The sequence below is a fragment of the Protobothrops mucrosquamatus genome, unplaced genomic scaffold (genome assembly GCF_001527695.2).
Source record: "Protobothrops mucrosquamatus isolate PMUCROS unplaced genomic scaffold, P.Mucros_1.0 scaffold778, whole genome shotgun sequence".
Lineage (NCBI taxonomy): Eukaryota > Metazoa > Chordata > Lepidosauria > Squamata > Viperidae > Protobothrops > Protobothrops mucrosquamatus.
This window is the reverse complement of record NW_015387046.1, coordinates 404,125-424,319: the sequence shown is the minus strand read 5'-3', so window position 1 is coordinate 424,319 and position 20,195 is coordinate 404,125. Positions and strand designations below refer to the sequence as shown.

Below are 20,195 nucleotides of genomic sequence, written 5' to 3'. Positions count from 1 at the left end.
CATTTCAAATAATCTATGCATTTCCAATTAACCAAAATAGCATTGCTTTTGTATAAGAGACTGGGTTTTAGATTTCTAAAACCAGTGTTTATTTATTTATTCCTTCTTCTGCGCAACTGTCCCAGTTGTACAATTTGTATAACTGAACTTAGTTTTGCAATTTTGGAGACTGTTTATCTTCATCAAATAATATAATCTTCTCACAAACATAGCTCGTAACCTACCATAGATAAGATAGATATAGCTCATCTTTCTCCATCTCCCACAAAGTTTTTGGCGTTGAGAAGTCATGTATCTTCTTTGAGTAAAAAGATCCTGAGAACTTGAAAAATTGTGGCTGGCCCAAAAAAGGCATTGCAAAAATATAGATCCCATTATAAGTCACTAAGTCACTGCAGAATTAAGTGTTATGACAAATTATTGCTATAAAATTGCTTGCCAGAGCACAGCAGATGGCAGCACCTGGCCAACTTTAGTTAAGCAGGAAAAAAGAACTACTAATAAAGGAGAATATTTGTAGCTCAGGGTTGACATAAGGGGTCCTTGGTGCTCTCTGAGCTTGCTTTTTTTCCTGCAGACGTTTCATTACCCAAACTAGGTAACAACCTCAGTGCACTGATATGATGTTACCTAGTTTGGGTAATGAAACGCCTGCAAAAAACGACAACCAAGTTCAGAGTACCAAGGACACCTCAGAAAAAAAAAAGCTAAACATCATTTGGTCTACATCTACACGGGAAACTACCAGGAAATTTCAGAGCTATATACTGGGGAACGAAAAAGCATCCCAGAAAATTATGACAAACCGCAAGAAAATTACATGCGGCCATTGAATCACCGGGAATTCCGATCAACTCGGAATGTTGTCAACTAGAAGTCACATTTCTCAGTTGTGTCACACATTTCTGTTTTAAGAGTTAATTGTTTTATGCATGTAATCTAATTACCGAATTTTGAAGAAGACAGCGAGAAAATCACACAAAGGAGGAAAAACTGAGTCCAGTCTCACCAAAAATTAAAGCTAAATATCTCCTGCATGCAAGACCCCTATTAAGGTAATAATTCATTATTGCGATTAAAGTTAGAAGCGTGAGTTGCGCTTTAATTGTCGCAATCGCGAAAAAGCAAAGCCTCCCTCCGACTCCTATGAGGCGCCTCATCGGAATCTGCCGGTCTTGCAGAGACAAAAGGCTTTCAGATCCGAGGGAGGGTCTCGCGCTCGGGGAGAACGAAAACAGGCGGAACTACAGTTCTCGGGAAGAGGAGAGAAGGGAATCTGTGCGCCGACGCACCTTGTCCGGGGCCCGGCGCTGCGTTTGCCACCACGGCAGTTTCGGGACAGGGAAGAAAATGGCGGCAATATCCGAAGAACACCTGCCGCAGCGCCCATTTACGGCTGGGGCTGCTACTTCGGCTACCCCGACGACGGGGAGTTTATCTCAGGGGCCGTCCGGCGGGGCCGGGGCCAACCCGCTGTCACGCAAGCTCCGCAAAGTGCTAGATACGCGGTTGGAGGCGGACAAAGTAAGTCAGGTTGATTCGTCGCCTCCCTCTTCTCCTTATCCTTCCACTTTTCTGCAAAATAGCGCCTAGTCATGTCTGAGGCCGGCTCTGCCTCGGCTAGACTAGAAGACAAGAGGACAGAAAACAGCACCCAGCCGGCTATATTGAGCTTCCATCATCCCCAGCGACTTAGCTGCAGGGCATGATGGGTGCTGTAACTGAACACACTGGAAAGGGCAAGTTGGCGAAGGATTCCCTATGATTCATCCCGGATGAAGGTAGAAATGTAAGATTTTCACTCCAAAAACCATGATGGATCCCCCCTCAACCCTGTAATTTGACACCCGGAAATTGCTACCTAAATGCCCTGTATCCAGTTTCTGAAAGGACTAGATGTGAGAATTGAATCTCAGAGTGATTTTAAATTTGTGACTTTGTTCATGGCATAGCTGCAGTTTAAACACAGCATCATGTGTTGGGAAAGTGAAATGTGCAGGTGAGGAACCTGCTGTTCTTAAAAACATGTTCTGAAAGTGATATTTCCATTGGATTATATCTATGATAACATATTCACAGGATGTGTAGTTAAAATTTGATGTTGCATTTATCAAGTGCTTTTCTCAGGACCACTGTGCAATGTATTAATAAGTCAAATGCAATATGCAGAATTAGTAGTCATATGATAATATATGAGATGGTCAGATTGTTATTGTAAAGTAATACTGAGGTTCTTGCTTACTGAAAATTTGGGCAGTCTGTTCCCCAGATTGATATTTACCTTCCATAGAACATTTCCTCTCAGATTACATTGCAAAATTTGTTACTAAAATGCTGAAATATGGATATGTGCTTCCTGAGTTGGGTGAGGAAGGACTGAAGAAGCTAAATCTATATGTTATGTTTCTAGAAGGTTTGACATACTTTTTAAAAGTTTAGATCATCCTACAAATTAGAAATTTCCATCTCACTTCCTCACATAACTGCCACATCAGCTGTAGCCTGAAGAATGATTAAAAAAAATTCAATAAATGTGGTTGTTTGGTCTAGTACAGTGGTGGTGAACCTATGGCACACGTGCCAGAGGCAGCACTCACAGCCCTCTCTGTGGGCACACAGGCCATGCCCCCACAGCCGCCCGCTGACTCGCCAAGGTCCCACATGGCCGGATGCATCCCAGCACCCATGTGCTCGCTGGCCTCTGTGTGCAGAGGTCGATGGTGTCAGGCAGCCGCCGCCCCTGCCCCTACTTGCCCTGTGACAATGGCACCCCCGCCCTGCCTCGCCTTGCTTCGCCTCACCCCGCAGGATGAGCCTCCTGCCCACCGCCCCACCTGGCAGAGACCCCCTGGATCTCCCCCAACCCTGCCCAGCCCCCACAGCCGTCCCTCCCCACGAGCAACATCGAGGTGATCACGCCCACCTTGGCCACTCCCACCCAATCTGCCATGACCACCACAGCCACGCCCACCCAGCGGGCCATGCCCAACTGGCACCCGGCGATAAATAAGTGGGTTTTGGGTTGCAGTTTGGGCACTCGGTCTCTAAAAGGTTCGCCATCACTGGTCTAGTAGTTGAAGTACCAAGCTAGAAACCTGGAGACTATGAGTTCTAGTCCCGCTTTAGCCATGAAAGTCATCTGGGTGATCTTGGACCAGTCACTCTCTTTCAGCCCAAGTCACCTTTCAGAATTGTTATTGTGGGAAAAATAGGAGGAAGGAGTATTATACAGGTAGTCCTTAACTTACAACAGTTCATTAGTGACCATTCAAAGTTACAACAACACTGAAAAAAGTTACGATAGTTTTTCAACTTACAACTATTGCAACATCCCCACAGTCACATGATCAAAATTCAGACCTTGGCAACTAACTCATATTTATGATGGTTGCAGTGTTCCAGTGTCATGTGATCACCTTTTGTGACGTTCTGACAAGCAAAGTCAATGGGGAAGCCAGATTCACTTAACAACCATGTTACTAGCTTAGCTGTAGTGATTCACTTAACTGTGGCAAGAAAAGTCATAAAATGGGGCAAAACTCACTTAACAAATGTCTCATGTAGCAACAGAATTTTTGAGCTCAATTGTCATAAGTTGAGGACTAGCTGTATATGTTTGCCACCTTGAGTTGTATAAAAAAATAATAAGGGTAGAATATGAATTAAATAAAATTGCCCACAAAACTCTAACCTATCTCTTTTATATTGTGAGGACATTGAAGCATTAGATTCATGGTGTTTATAATGTAATGTTCTGGCAAAATTTGTTTGTGGGCTTGTATCACATTGGATATCAGAGAATCACTGTTACATATTGCTCTCCAAAAATAATTGCAAATAGATGGATATGAATTAAGTCTATCCTCCACTCACAGCTCTTCTGTGTGATATGTGTACAGTATAACAAAAATGAACTATCTGTTTCATGGTGTTGTTTTGATAAATCCAAGGCACAAATCCTTAACAGATCCCAATGTTTTTATATATAAATTCTGTAGTGCTGTAAAGTTTATGTTAATGGTTGTTATAAAATCCTCAATGTAGTGTTTTGAGTAGCAAAATTATGGATCTAAGGCACAGGTGTCAAACTCGACCTCATCATGTGACATATCGTGATGTATTGCCACTTTTTTGCCTTTGCAGAGCTGGGGGTGGGCATGGCCTGTGCGTGATGCATCCGGTCACCAGTTTGACACCCCTGATTTAAGGCATGCATTATGGATTGGGGGGGGGGAGTTAACATAGACACTCGTAGTTTATAACCAAAGTTTGTGGCATCAGATTACAGTGAGAAAAGTTCCCTGGGTCTACTATAGAGCCAAAACCACACATTTAAGGCATGAATCTCATAATATGTACCCCTAGGCTTTAAAATTCCATTCTTTGTTTACAGTTCTTATTAAACATATTATAGAATAATAGATTTTTTTTCTTAATACTGACCAAAAAAAACACCCTCAAATTTATTTCAACATCGGCTGATTAGTGCAAAAATATAAAGAAGAAAAATCTTTAGGTATTCTTAAATGTATACAGATATTTTACAAAAGAAACTCACCTCTCTACAAACAGGTGGCATTATCAGCCTTGAATTTGCTTCATAAAAGATGTACAAAAAGCTGTATTTTGTGAGGCATGGATTCTCACAATTGGTATGCACAGTCACAAAAATATTTCCAACTGCTGGTCTATTTCATGCTCACAGACTTATTGATGCTGCTGTGCTACCAGAATTAGGTGTGAAGCATACACCCAGTATTTATAGCAACAGATAAGAAATCTATTATTTAATCATAACTCACATGTGTGAGTACAAACTGCATTGTGAAATCACAGATCTTGTGATGTATATGGTTTCTTAGCAAGAGAGATCTATATGAGAGAGCAGGTTTTAAGTTATGAAACTGCCTTCGTATCAGATTTGTATCATTGTAACAGAATAATAGAGTTGGAAGGGATCTTGGAGGTCTTCTAGTCCAACTCCCTGCTCAGGCAGGAATCCCATTTCAGACAAATGGCTGTCCAATCCCTTCTTAAGAACCTCCAGTGATGGAGCACCCACAATTCTGGAGGCAAGTTATTCCACTGATTAATTGTTCTCACTGTCAGGAAATGTCTCCTTAGTTCTAGATTGCTTCTCCCCTTGATTAGTTTCCATCCATTACTTTTTGTCTTGCTCTCAGGACAATTCTGTGTGTACTCTTTGTGTGCTTCTAAGTGCTTCTTTTGAAATAGAAAGGAATGGGTGCTGTTATCTGCCACTTGAGGGGCACTAAAGCTTTTCTCTACAGCAAAGTTTCCCCTGTATAATCCATGGAACCAGAAGGCCTGCAGATATTGCCTCAGTGCGTACCATAGATTTCTGTCATACCTGATATTTTTTTGTGTGTGACAGGTTAGAGCCATGTTTCAAATGACCAAAAATTGCTACCATGGCAAATATAATGCCTACAACATGCTCTGTTAATTAAGATGTGTTAACAAGCCAAACTATTTTAATACTAATACTGTACACTATGCTACACTACACTATACTAAATAGTCTATGGTTAGAAGTGATTGAATATGGGATAACGGGTGCATTTTATATTTATATTAAATATTTTGCATCATTTAACATGAACAAGTGCAGTGACTGAAAACCCAGAACTAGGTATCTCTTAGGGTACTTTTTATGCCTGAATTGTCAACATTGTCTTTATTACATTTTTTTGTAGGAAATGTTAGAAGCGCTCAAGACTCTTTCCGACTTTTTTGTGGAAAACAGCTTGCGCACTAGAAGAAATCTCCGTGGGGATATTGAGCATCGTAGTTTAGCTATCAATGAAGAATTTGTCTACATTTTCAAACAAGTGAAAGAGGTATAGAAAAAATGGAAAAAAAATGAATCGTTCTCCAGATAAACTCATCTGGTAGCTGCTGTGCTGCAGGTTGTTATACAATCTACTGTTTTTCTTATGCATAATTTAATATTTTCGTCAAGTTTTTTTTATTGTTTGTTTAGAAAATACAGTTTAATGAAACAATGTGTACATTATTTGACATATTTATTCATATAATCAAATTAAAAGATATAAGATGAAATTATGTTTGAGCAGGAGCTCTCTTTTCTCTAATAGGACACCCATCTCTTTTTCTCCTCCCATAATTTCTCCCACTTGTTCTGGAGGTTCCCCAACTTTCTGGAGCAAGTTTCAAGGGCTTTAGATGGCAAGGGAAACTTCAATTCTGCTGACAGAAGTAATCTGGGATTTGTGGAGAGAAATAGTTAATGCACCGAAAATAGTACTGAGTTGAATCCAAAATACTAATGGCTCTTATTATTTATTGATTTAAACAAATGTATTATATTTTTTCTAAAATCTTGTTTTAAGGTATAAAAGGAAAATTTCTCTCAGTAACTAATCCCAGTATATGTTATATGAACAGATAGTAGGGAGGATAAAGCAGCCAGGATCTTTGGTCTTACTATCTGGGAAATAAGAGGCTGATGGCTGCCACACATCTGGAATGTATCAGGTTGGGGAAATCTGGCTTCAGATTAACTGTGGCACTAGCCTAAACTTTTAGGCTGATAGCTCATAGCCCAACACTTACAACTCGTATGCTGACATACAAAAATCCAAATAAAGAGGACACCAGGAGAATAAATTATAGAGAGAGTTGTACTAATAATTCATATTCTAAAATAGAAAAAATGTGCCAGTGAAACAGAAAATTGCTAGTATGATCCCACACATTCATGGATGGGGAGAATGAAAATGGTTAGAGAGAATAAAAAAAGTAGAGAGTAAGAAAGGGACAGGCTGATAGAGTTCTGAAATCTAAAGAACACCAGAAAAATATTTAGTATTCTTTTTTCATTGGACAGTTTTATTTTGTTCAGCTTCCATTAACATTATTACAATGTCCACCAAAAGCTGCATTTTCAAAGATTTTTGAAGCCTGCAGTGTTCTTATTTCAGGCTGCAAAGTCTGTATAAGATAGAAAAACATTTCTACAGTTATATATTTGAATATCCAGGGGTTGTTGCACCAACATGGGAATCCAAAAGTCATACTTCATTGGGAAAAAATTAAGCAAACTGCTGATTGCTGATTATTGTTTCTTATTAACGTACAGTAGAACTGTAGGAAATGTGCTGGTTGAAAAAACTGTCAAAATAATTTGAGGAGATGGGTTCAGGAAAAAGTATGCAAAATCCAAATATAATATTGGCCCATCCCACTCATTCTGGCAGATGGGACCCCATCAGCCAAGGAATTTTGGCTGGAGGAGTCCAGGAGAAGAGGCTTTTTTTGCCACGACCCCTGCCCTTTGGAACATCTTGCCACTTGAGGTGAGATCCGGCCCTACTTTTCTGGCCTTCAGGAAGAGCCTTAAAACCTGGCCATGCCGGTTGGCATGGGGCTCTGATGGAGAAGCTGTAGGCGGTTGGTGCAGTGTCAAAGGAGGCCTTGTTGCTGCTCTGTTCAAAACCCATGGTCTTTTATTCTGTATTTAATCTTTAGTTATTTTAATCTGTTTTTTACATTCATAATTTTTCATATCTTTATATTTTATTATATTGCAAGCTGCCTAGAGTCACCTCAAATGGGTGAAATGGGCGGCATATAAATTTAATAAATAAATATTTTAGGCCACCTGTTATAATGTCTATTTCCATGCAATTTCAGGAGCTTGAAAACATAAATGAAGATGTGCAGTTCATGAGCAATTGCTGCCAGGATATGACTAATCACTTGAAGGTATTGTGCATGTGATGGGGAAAGTGCAGATTTTTTCTTCTGGAAATGTTACTTACTTACAAGCAATACGACACCACACAGCATTTTTTTTATGGCACTGTAAAGGTTGTTCATGAACAGAGGTGCTAAAACATTTGCGTGAAAAGAAATATTGATGAATTTTTTGAAGCAGATCTGCAATGTATCTGGGTCTGTCCCAGAGTAGTCCTCTCTTTAGCCTGGCAATATTGAATTTGTTCCCAGTTCAAATGTTAAGAAAGCAATATACGTGCAATAATTGTTTTTTTTAAAAATGCTGCAGCCTGTGTCCCAGTCAGTGAGAAGAAACAGGAAATTTTAGACTCTTTAAATTGCTCTTCTATTCATTCTTACGTATTTAAGTAATATATAGTATATTTAAGAGTAAAACTATGTCCTTAATAGCAACTCATTTTAATTATCCATATATGTCTTCCAGGCCACTAAGGAGCAAACTCAGGATTTAATTGTCAAAACGACAAAGCTTCAAGCAGAGAGGTAAACGTTTTCCCCTTAAGATAAATGAGAATTGTTTTGTGGATTCCATCGTTCACTTTTATTCTGAATAATAATCTTAGAGCTACTTTACTGTGCTTTATTAGGTACAGCTTTCTCTATTCCTAGAAAAATAATTTCCACTGTATGCTTTGGTAAGAAGTTAGTGCATCCTGAAAATCTACTAGCTCTGTTTTTATATCTGATATTTAGGTAATAGGTTTAAAAATGGATGTCATATGAGAAGGAAATAAAAAGAACAGATTGGTTTCAAAATTTCATTTACTAACTGCATTTCAAAATTGCACAGAAGATGAACCTGCGTGAAGAATAGAGAAAAATTAATAAAATACAAGGATGTCAAATTCTAAAATTTAAAACTGGCATTAAAGCAATTCTGGAATAAACCCAAAATATAAGCCAGCAATTATGCAGTTATATAAAATATGATTTATAGCAGTGTTATTGTATATTGCAGAAGTGGCAAACCTATGGCACGGGTGCCAGAGGCGGCACTCAGAGCCCTCTCTGTGGGCACGTGCGCGGTTGCCCCAGTCCTAGGCCTTCAGCTGGGTTTTATAAAACCTTTTCGTTTTAGGCCTCCGCTGCCGTGTGCAAAAAAAAAAGGTTCACTCAATCAGTCAATTTCAACTTCTCGCGGGAAAAAAAAAGACCTTGCAAAATTGGAATTGATTGATTGAACTTTTTAGTCCCACCCAGTCTGCCATTACCACCACAGCCCCGCCCAGCCAATGGGCCACACCCCCAAAATTGGCCACACCCAGCCAATGGGTCACACCCACCCGGCATCCAACGATGCATAAGTGGGTTTTGGGTTGCAGTTTGGGCATTCGGTCTCTAAAAGGTTCGCCATCACTGGTATATAGAAAGAATAAAAATAATTTAATATTCAATGAAAAGGCCACAATGCAAGTTTCAAGTAGGCTTTTCTGGGAGAGGAATTTGATTCTATTCTGCTATAGAGTATATATAAATTGTGCTTTACTGGATTTTTTAAATCTGAAAATAATGTACAAAGTATGTTCTGATACAAAGTCCTCCATTTATTGGCCCTGACCCTTCCAATAACATGGCTTTTGCACTTTTAAGTACAAATACACGTGGTAAATGCTTGTTGTGAGTGGTTCAAAAATTGTGATTTTTTTTTAATGAAACCAGTAATTAGATATAAACTTGAGGCTGGTTGAACAATCACAAACTGTCAAGTATTTCCAGACATTTAGTTTATTAATCAGCTGCTTTCTCCTGTTTGTTCATGGATTCCTTCCTTGTTGTTCATGTGTGCTGTTCTAAGAGACATATATGTATATTCTGAATTGCTGTATACCATTTTTAAGTGGATAAAATGTCCGTATTCTGGATGCCTATGTCTCTTTTAACAAATGATAACATTAAAAGTTTTTTGGGGGGAACTTATTTCATGTTAAAAAACACTTTCGAAAACAGAAGCCATCATTTGACATCAGACCCTGATGATTTGAACTCTGCTTCTGAACCCTTGGAAGAGTTCTCTTCCGAGCCCAGAGGAGAGGTGACAGGCTCTCGTGGGGTGCAAAAATGGAGCTCGGTTCCGGATGAATTTAAATCCTGTTTCTGCACCCCTTGGGAGAAATTCCCTTCCGTACGCAAAGGAGAGGTGACATCCTTCTGCGGATTGCAGAACTCAGGCTCACATTCTGATGAGTTCTGTTTCTGTACCCCACTGTCAAGGAGAGTTCCCTCCCATAAACAATAAAGGCAGCATGATAGGTAGAGCTGCAAAAGTAAGCAGCGCAGTGTGCCTTGGGGCGGGGGAGGCCCGGTGAGGCCTGGCACAGGCCACATAAAAGTATCTCTTCCCCCACAGAAGCTAAAAAATCAGAAGCTGGGCCTCCCCTCCCCTCCCCCCCTCCCCAAGGCAGTGCATGCTTCTTATTTGGGACTTGCGCTTAACAACCTAAGGATCATTTAACAACCACAGATGGGACTGCTGGATTTGAAGTCACTGAGTGAAGCAGCCACACGGGCAGTTAAGGGAGATGACACAGACTACTTGTGTCATCTCGCTTAACAACCACTTGGCTCAACAACCAAGATTTTGGGTTCAGTTTTGGTTTCAAGTCAAAGACTACCCGTATAACCTCCTACTCTCCCTTATGTCCATCTCCTTTTTCTTCCTCTGTTCCGAAGAAGAAAGTGCACTGTCTAAGACAGGGGTAGGCAACCTTGGCTCTTTTATGACTCGTGGACTTCAACTCCCAGAATTCCTGAGCCAGCCATGCTGAGGGGAAAGGGAGAGGTTTCCAAGCTGAGCCATGGCTGACTCAGGAATTCTGGGAGTTGAAGTCCACGAGTCACAAAAGAGCCAAGGTTGCCTACCCCTGGTCTAAGACTTTCCTGCTTGAATGGCTGCCACCTCCTAAGCCAGTGGTTCTCAACCTTTTTAATGCCGCGACCCCAACTGGTCGTAAGTCGAGGACTAAACCGGTTGTAAGTCGAGGACTAAACCGGTCGTAAGTCGAGGACTAAACCGGTCGTAAGTCGAGGACTACCCAACCGGTCGTAAGTCGAGGACTTTCCCTGCCCAGGAGCGCCGCGCATGCGTGGTTCCGCCCCCTGCGCCGGCCGAGGCGTAGGTGGCAAGCGGCAGAGACGGAGCAGGCCGACCACCAGCTGGCCCAGCCCAAGGGAGGTAAGGCACCCGCCGGAAAAGGGGGGAAAAATGGCGGACAAAAAAAATGGCGGACAGCCTTGCTTGGCGACCCCCATGAAATGGTCGATCGACCCCAAATGGGGTCCCGACCCACAGGTTGAGAACCACTGTCCTAAGCCTATGCGAAATAAATTATAATGATCATGAACTGAATCAATTTTTTTTTATATTGCAGCCAAAGGTTAGAATTAAAAGCACACATAGCAGATGCCTTCATAGCAGAATTCCAACTTTCTCCAGAGGAGATGAACGTCCTTCGAAGCACCAGAGATCGGCCAGTTACTGAAGTAAGCACTCTAAAATACATACGGTGACCTCCTTTGGTATATTGAATAAAAAGACTTCCTTTTCTGATCACCATTTTCGCTTTGGATAATAGGAATAATTGTGCTACTTGCAGTAAAACGTTCCATAGCAGACATATAAGGGCGGAATTTTTTTTTTTTTTAAATCTATCCTTTACAAAGATTCTGGCTAGAAGAGCCTACATAAAAGAATCTTCTGTAATCCAGAGATGGGAGTAGTTAGGAGACAAAGAAATGTTCATAACATGAGAACTGATTATAATCATTTGTGAACAGGAGGGCCATGACTGATATTCGCAATGTCCAGTGTGGAAGTGGTGAAAATAGCTTGATACTATATAATACTGTTTAGTTGTATCCTTGGAAATCATTGTTTAGATTGTAATTGCCTACTGTGTAATTGCCCACCTGAGTGATATTGTTCCATGTTTCTTCTCTTTCCTGTTGCTAGTCCATTGTATCTAATAAAATAATCAGCTTCAAACAGAGACTGTTATCAAAACAAAGGGAAACAGCAATAAAATGCTATTGGGATGCTTAACCTTTAGTCACAGCAGCAAATGATAAGGCACAAAACAAGTATGCTGTACAGCAATCTTTATTTCACACTACAAAACTCTGGCTCCGTATAGCCTATTTTGGAATACAACACTGAATAAGTTTGGAATGGGTGAAGTCAGTTTACTTTGGTTTCTAAATTGTATGTTTTTGAATGATAGTTCTGAATTCACAGTCATCCAATATACAATGAGATGGTGTCTTCCTTAGTCCCTCATGTTTGAAGAGCCTGTTTCCAAAGGGAGCAAAACCAATGAAGACCTAATGGCATTTGCCACTCATGAGCAGATTACACTTACAGAATTTGTATAGACAATTATAATGAAATATGGGACTCTCTCATACAGAATATAATTTTTTTAAAAAATAATCATATACAGTAAATATATTAGAAACATTTACATACTTGAATATTTGCATTAGACAAATATGGATAGAATTGTAACTATTATTATATTGACATACCAATATAACAATTTTTTCTTATATTTCTTTTCCTCTTTTTGTTAAGGTTTTATTGTTCTTTATTTTCTTCCCTAATATATATATTGTCATCACTATTTTAAAAAAGAGAGCAAAACCAATATATTTTTATCACCATCTAAAGTAACATACATTAAACACAGTTCAGATCCTCTGTGTACGAAGCTGCTTCTCTCTATGCTATAAATGTACAAAATGTTTCAAGTTTAAACCCATTTTATTTTGTAATACCCTATTTTGAGTTTTATTTTATTTTTTTTTAATATTTTTTATTATTTAAACCGACAAACAAAACAAAACAAAACATAATACACATATACACACAATATATATTTTAACATCAACTTCGTGACAGTATTCTTCTATTTTTTACATTTTCCCCCTTATTCTTTTTTAAAGTATTTATCCTTATTGCCCCATTATTTCTTATTTGCATTTTTCTTCCTTCATACATTATTTTATACACATTTTCCACGTTTAACTTTTCCACAATTATTCCCTCTTATTTCTACTTTCTAGCCAGACATACCACTTGCTCCATATTAAATAATATTCTGTGTCTTCTTTTTCTTTTATCTCTTTTGTTAATTTGTCCATCTCGGCACAGTCCAGGATTTTCTTTATCACTTCTTCCTCTGATGGTATATTCTCATTTTTCNGGGCTTAGATGTTTTTGCTTCTTTTATTCACTTTTTGGTAAAGACTTTAAACATGTTAAACCTGCAGTTTGGAGATTATGGAACAGATGGCACTCCTCCAGGAGACGTCTTATGAACAGCTGTATCGTTGGGCACAAGGTATCATAATTATTTTATTTTTTTCATTTGAATATTCTTTCTTGTAGATCAGCGGCTCCCAACCTTTTCTATATCCCGCTCCCCTAAAATGCTTCTGATATATTCTCGCACCCCGTACAAAAGTTTGAAATAACTGCAACGAATTATGCATATACACTATAATTTTGAAAACCCAAGTTTTTGCACCCCCTGGAATATTATTTCACACCCCCAGGGGGTGCGAGCACCCCTGGTTGAGAACCCCTGTTGTAGATGGAGATAGGTGGCTTTTAGAAGTCTGTATAGCATGAGTAAAGGTAGCTCCTGCTTCTGCTCTATGCTCAATTACAGCAATCTCAATAGTACATTTTCTTCAAAATGGATTATTAAGGCAGTTTCTGGCAAATCAGTTCCTACTTGCTCCAAATATATGCTGAATCTGAAATCTATTTAGGAATCTCGGAAGCTACTTTTCTGTACTTAATAATCTACCTAGGTTTCAGAGTTAATCAAAGTTTAGAAACATATATTGTGTAACTTAAAAAAGATAGCAATAGCATTTAAACATGTACTGCTTCATAGTGCTTTACAGCACTCTCTGGGCAGTTTACAATGTCAGCATGTTTCCCCCCAACAATCTGGGTCCTCATTTTACCGACTTCGGAAGGATGGAAGACTGAGTCAAGCTTGAGCCAGACAGGATCGAACTGCTGGCAGTTGGCAGAGTTAGCCTACAATCCTGCATTCTAATCACTGTGCCACCGGGGCTTATTTAAAGAAGATAACATTTTGATACGCAGGGATGATTTTCTTGTTTTTAAATAACAGTAGAATTTAAAGCTGCTTTATTAGTCATGTAGTTCTTACTTTTCTGCTTTGTCAGTCATACAGTTCTCTCATCCTAAAATTGGTGGTTTTTATATTGATGGTTTGTTACTATTGCTTTTCCGCTTGAAGACAATTTGCACATGTTCTTCCCCTCTGTCTTTCTAGACATGAACAACCACTACCATTGTCTTTCCCTAAAAGTCTGATTTTGTTGCCTGTTTTTAGACAGAAAATGTCTGCATCCCCGCCTTGCTTGTTTTATATAGCCATGGCGTTTTCCACAGCTACTTTGTGGCTGTCGCTGTATTTCCCATAATAAGTACCTACGTGAAGGGTAGACAGCTACTCCTAAATATACAGAGGGCTTCTGCCAGAGTGGCAAAGTACAGTTGTATCTAACCAGACTTCACCAGGGCAGCTGAATTCAGACGTTGGCGTCTATAAAAATGCAATTTTTTTCTCTAGGGTTCAATGTCGTCGATGAAATGAGGAGAGAAACGTTGTCGAATCCTTAGTAATACTGACACGAGACTGTTGGCTTGTTTACAGGTGAATGCAGGGCTTTAACACAAGAAACCTGTGATGTTTCTCCAGTCCTAGCTCAGGGAATGGAAGCTTTGCAAGACAGGCCTGTTCTGTACAAGTAAGTTCCTGCTATAGTTAAGCACACAGTGGAGAAAATTCATACGAATATGGTCGGGATGTATGTGTTCGTTATAAAGTTGGTCTCTATTCTAAGTGACCATTTTAGATAGAATTTCTCCAGAATTAAGAAACAAGGGCTGCCCATCAAGAGTGAAAACTTGGCAGCTACGTGCCTTTATTGTTTTCCTCTTGTCATTAGCCTAAGGGAGAGGAGAGGAGGCTTCGAATGGGTTAGTTAGAGAAACGAAAGCTCTCCAGTTCTGCAGATGTTTGTTGAAACACAGATGTATGGAAGCTTTTTGAGGACATTCTAACTGCTGGGAAGAAGATAACAGAAAGGTCCTCAAAACAACGAGAAGGTGTTTGCATGAACTACATGGACATTTGGGAGGTTTGGCTGGGAATGTCATTGGTATATGCTTTGGTTAGATATCCTAGGATTTTAGAGTTAGTTTAGAGCAGGGGTAGGCAACCTTGGCTCTTTTATGACTCGTGGACTTCAACTCCCAGAATTCCTGAGCCAGCATGGCTCAGCTTGGAAACCTCTCTTTCCCCTCAGCAGGGCTGGCTCAAGGAATTCTGGGAGTTGAAGTGCACGAGTCATAAAAGAGCCAAGGTTGCCTACCCCTGGTTTAGAGTGAGAAAATGCATGAATTTGCCATAGAGCACTGGTAAATGATTTGAAAGTGGCTCAGGCAAATCACCAAAGTCAGTGGGGAAGCCAGCAGGAAATTGCAAGTCCCAGATTGGCAAGGAGGGTAGTGGCTGCTGCTAGATAGGGAGGGGAACTACCGGGTGTGTGAGGGGTGGGGATCGGGAAGGATAAGTGAGGTTGCGCAGGAGGTGCAGGTCGGAAATGCACATGAGGGTGTTGGGATGTGCGAGAAGTTTGGTCAGGGCGGGTGCACAAGGGGTGCACAAGAGGCATGGGTTGGGGAGGGTGCAGGTTGGGAAGAATGCATGGGTGTGCAAAGAGGGTATGAGGGAGGTGCAGTGAGAATCGGGGAGGACTTATTCCAAGTGACTTGGAACTTTCCCTGTCCCATTGACTATCCGGAAAAGTTGCAAGAGGAGCTCAACGTGATTGCAGGGTGCTGCATCCAGTTGCAACTGTGAACCTGTTGCCAAGTGGCCAGATTGCAATCCCATGGCTGTGGGCACGCCGAGACAGCCAGAAATCCCTAGACTGGTTGTAACCTTTGTTTGTTCAGTTCTCACTCAGTGGCTGAGTGAGTGAGTGACTGGTCATAGGTCGAAAACTATCTTTACTGTTAAAGTTGAGGAAAGACTTGAGTTTGTGGGTATTTTGTAAAATGTTTGATATTAGTCGGCATAACTTCACTAATTCCTTCAAACTTTTGAGTGCCTTGAATCTGTCTGTCTGTCTGTCTGTCTGTCTGTCTGAAAAGGGTATGAACTTTTGGCACAGGTTAGCTTTTTTTAAAAAGTAATTTTGATTGAATTTTTCCAACAAAAATAAAAGATAATAAAAAAATTAAATTAAAAGAAAAAAGATAGAGAAAAGAAAAATAGAAAATACATAAAATTTTTAAAAATAGATAATAGAAAGATATTTAAATAAGTGATTTCTAAGCTTTAGAGCTGTTACTAACAAACAAAATTCCTCCCCTTTGAAATTACATTGCATACTGTAGATCGCTTCTTCCCATCTCCAACCCTTTTCTATTGGCAAATCCAAATCATTAACTCAGTCGTTAATCCATTTTCAGCAGAAAGTCCATGAAAGGTTTCCAATATTTTATAAAAATACTTAACCTGGTCAGACAAGTTAATTTTGAATTCATTTTTCTTAGGCGGTATTCTGATATTATCAGTTCTTGATATTAAGAGGTCATAGGATAGAGATAGAGATTAGGTCCTATGACCTCTTAATATCAAGTTAAGGATTGATAATATCAGAATGATCTTTAGACCACAATAATGCTCTCTTTACAGTTTTCACCAAGTTGATCTCTAGGTACCCCTGGTCTCAAACAAGATTCTATATTTCCTAAATCCAGTAATAGTCCATTGCCTATTTTTCATCTCTTGACTTGATATTTGTATTCTCTTGCCATTATTGCTGCTTTGTTTTCCAAAATTTCCACCTTGAATTTAATTTGTTTCGCCTCTCTACTCAGTTGTCCTGCCGATTCTTCGGAATTATTTTTCGTTTCTTCTTTCAGATCTCTTCTAAATGATACAGTTATTGATACTATTATTTTGTAGCTGTAACTTTGTGTCCCAGTTCCTCAGAGATCCTTTGGAATGTCTCACGTGTAATACCTTGTTCTCTCATCTCTGTAAGTTTCACTACTTTTCTACTAGGAGCCATTCCAATTGAGAAAGGGGAAATAGAAGTAAAGTCGTTTTCTTTTCTCCTTTCTCCCTCTTTCTCCAGATCATTAAATCTTAGTCCTATTCAACGTTCCATAGTTTCATAGTCAGATGGGCTTTAGCAACTTTCCTTATCTTTTGTTTTGCAAAGCTAACCTATTCAAATAAAACTCTTTCCCAGAGAAATACATAATTCATTGTTTAATTGTTTCAAAAATACTTTGGTCAATAATTCCAGATTCAACTCTCCCCTTAGTTTTAAACTTTCTTAGTTTAAACTCTTGGCAGGCTTTTCATTTTTAATTATTTCTTATTTTATTAAAGTAATTATTTTAATTATTTTTAAATCCTTTAAACTGTTTCTTTGTTCTTATCTTTAATCCACGATAAAGGAACATTCACCTAGTAGTTTGATTACTCTGCTACTCCAAAGATACTTTAAACTTAAAAAGACAATTGTCTTCCAAATGGGTTTAAGAAAATTGTGGAGGGTACAAACCCATGTTTTTATGTAGGCGGACCTGTGGCTGTCTATCCCACAATGCCTCCTGGCAATCAAATTCATGGGATGCCTGTGGGCTTCCTTGTTGAGGAACAGTCTTTTGGGACACAAATGAGCAGTCTCCTGGATTTAATGCCAGGCTACTGGTATTTGCCATAACATTGACTCCACTGTTCATAGGGCCACGTCAATCTGCCATTTCCTCTCCCCACCACACTCTGGAAGCTGGGATGAATTAAGATTTTTTTTAATCTGGGGATCACATACCAAAGGTGACATTCCCAAAAATAGAAATGGAAGAAGAAAGAAGTGTAAAAGTCAAGAATAATTAATTTAATTTGTATTAAAATCCAACTCGTTAATTAACAATCAAATGCAGTTAATATTACTTCCCTAGTTATTTCATTCGGTTCCTCTTTGTAACCTTACTTTTTGCATTAGTGATAATTTTTAGGGGTCTTTAGGGGTCACAACGAAGGCCGTTCGTAGAAGTGGCCCAGAAGTCTAATGATGTGCTTTGCATTGCTTATTATTTAGATATTACGAGTAACACAATTGATCTTTTTCTTTTTGACATCTTGTGAGAAGAATATAGATATATTTCAGATTTACCACAAGGTGGCAATATTGTAATGTCTGTCATGTCCAGGGCAGCAGCTACCTTATCTTGATACAGTGTACCTCACTAAAATGCATAACTCACTCAACATGATATGTATATTCCTTAGGCAACTTAGAAATGAAGGTAATTTTTCCTCAAATATATTCCTTTACTTTTGTGCCCAGTTGACATTTCTTCCTGTGAAAATCTTCACTTTTAATACTGGAAAAGGATCTTGGTATTCAGGATTACAAAGGATTCCAAAGTGGTAACAAGTGCCTCACCAAAATTACAGTCACTTCTCCTTGGGTTCTCCTCATCCATTTGGCAAGAACAATAAAGCATCAGGCAATATTCACATACAACATACAGTGCAGCCATTCAAAATGATTATGCTATTTTTAAAAACTTAGAATTTTGATATTGAATCAAAGTGTAGACTGGGTTTTCCCCCCCCCCTCCAATAGATGCTTTCTGCAGAATTATAATTACAATTGGAATTATGGAATTGATACGGAATTAAAAGTGGAATTGTGTTGTTTATTAATGTAAATATTAATATTAATATATAAGAAAAGTCCTTTCTCTTTTTATAGCATACTTTCTTTTAAATGTTTCTTCTAGAATTGTCCTGGCTATTGCTAGAACAAACAACAGTTACAACTTGTTCCAGTGGGCTTATTATCCACTGCTTGAAAGCAAGTAAACAAATCATTTTACTTGTTTTCAGGCAGTTTGATAGTGACCTGAATGCCTATGTTTTTTAGTTTGTGTAATTTCTGTTACCGGTATTTCCCGTCTTACATTGAATCCTAATGAAAATGATAGTTTGAACAAAATAAATCATTTGTTTTCTTATGTTGTAAAACATAAGCCTCTGTTTGCATGCTGAAGTATGACCACAAAGTTTTCACATGATGATTTGGTGGCCATTAAAAATATGTTGGTGTTGGGCATCTGCTGGTAAATTATTTAGGAAATTGAATTTTATGCATAATCTTGCATTTCCATTCAACAAGGCATTTTGATCACTAAGGAGGGCAACTAAAATGTCCACAATTTGTAAGTGCATATTTTTTCCCCATTGTAGATACACCCTTGATGAATTTGGAACAGCCAGAAGAAGTGCTGTGGTCCGGGGCTTTATAGATGCTCTTACTAGAGGCGGTCCAGGAGGAACACCTCGACCTATTGAAATGCATTCCCATGATCCTTTGAGGTACATTACTTATGGCAATGCATATTGTGTAGCATTAATTACTACGAATAGGAAGATTTATTCTTAATAGAGTATTTTTTTTGGCTTTAGATATGTGGGAGACATGTTGGCTTGGCTGCATCAAGCTACTGCTTCCGAAAAAGAGCACCTGGAGGCTTTTTTGAAACACATAACCACAGAAGGTATTGTACAAAGCTAAGAACTCTGGGTTTGAGATTTTCTGAACCAAGATTCCAAGGAAGGGAATTTCATCTGGGAGTTTTCTATCCTATAGATCAGGGCTTTTCAACCTTTTCACCTATTGTACCACTTTTAGGATATGGCAATATCCGAGTACCACCAGTCGCCTAGCAAGGTGTCAAAAACCTGATGACTAAAAAAAAAAAAAAGGAAAAAAGTGATAAATTACAGGTAGTACTCGACTTACAACAGTTCGCTTAGTGACGGTTCAAAGTTACAATGGCACTGAAAAAAGTGCCCCCCAAGCCACAGCCGAGCAAGACACCTGCCTGCCCGCCCGCCCGGCAGCGCTCTTCCTCCTGTCTGAGGTTTTCATTGTTGTGAGCATTTCTGTTGAGGATTGGCAGCGGGGGTGGGGTGGGGGGGTGTTTGGTTTTTATTCCCCCCGTCTGCTGGGTGGTTGCAGCAGATTTTGGTCACTTCACATGACCCTGGGACACTGTGATCGTCATAAATATGATTCAGTTCCCAAGCATCTGAATGTAAATCACAAGACCCTGGAGATGCTGCAACGTTCCAGCTGATCAGCGCTTCTTCTGGGCTCAGCAGAAGCAGTAGGATCAGTGCTGCTTTCCAGCTGATTGGTACTTCTTCAGGGCTCAGCAGAAGCACCAGGATCAGCGCCGAACTCCAGCTGGAGCCTGGCGCTGATCCTGGCGCTTCCACTAAGCCCTGACAGCCCCGAAGAAGCACCGATCAGCTGGAAAGCGGCACTGATCCTGGCGC

General features: G+C 39.5%; 1 protein-coding gene across 1 annotated transcript in view; it reads left to right on the top strand.

Moving 5' to 3' along the window:
• The first annotated feature begins 1,336 nt into the window (after positions 1-1,336).
• COG6 (component of oligomeric golgi complex 6) overlaps positions 1,337-20,195 on the top strand; it is a 35,450-nt gene continuing 16,591 nt past the window's right edge. Inside the window, exons 1-9 of the mRNA XM_015818696.1 lie at positions 1,337-1,524; positions 5,718-5,861; positions 7,678-7,749; positions 8,207-8,265; positions 11,151-11,285; positions 13,048-13,118; positions 14,475-14,568; positions 19,101-19,229; positions 19,320-19,411. Of these exons, the coding sequence (XP_015674182.1) occupies positions 1,351-1,524; positions 5,718-5,861; positions 7,678-7,749; positions 8,207-8,265; positions 11,151-11,285; positions 13,048-13,118; positions 14,475-14,568; positions 19,101-19,229; positions 19,320-19,411 (970 nt within the window). The 5' untranslated portion in view covers positions 1,337-1,350. The remainder of the gene's footprint in view (positions 1,525-5,717; positions 5,862-7,677; positions 7,750-8,206; positions 8,266-11,150; positions 11,286-13,047; positions 13,119-14,474; positions 14,569-19,100; positions 19,230-19,319; positions 19,412-20,195) is intronic.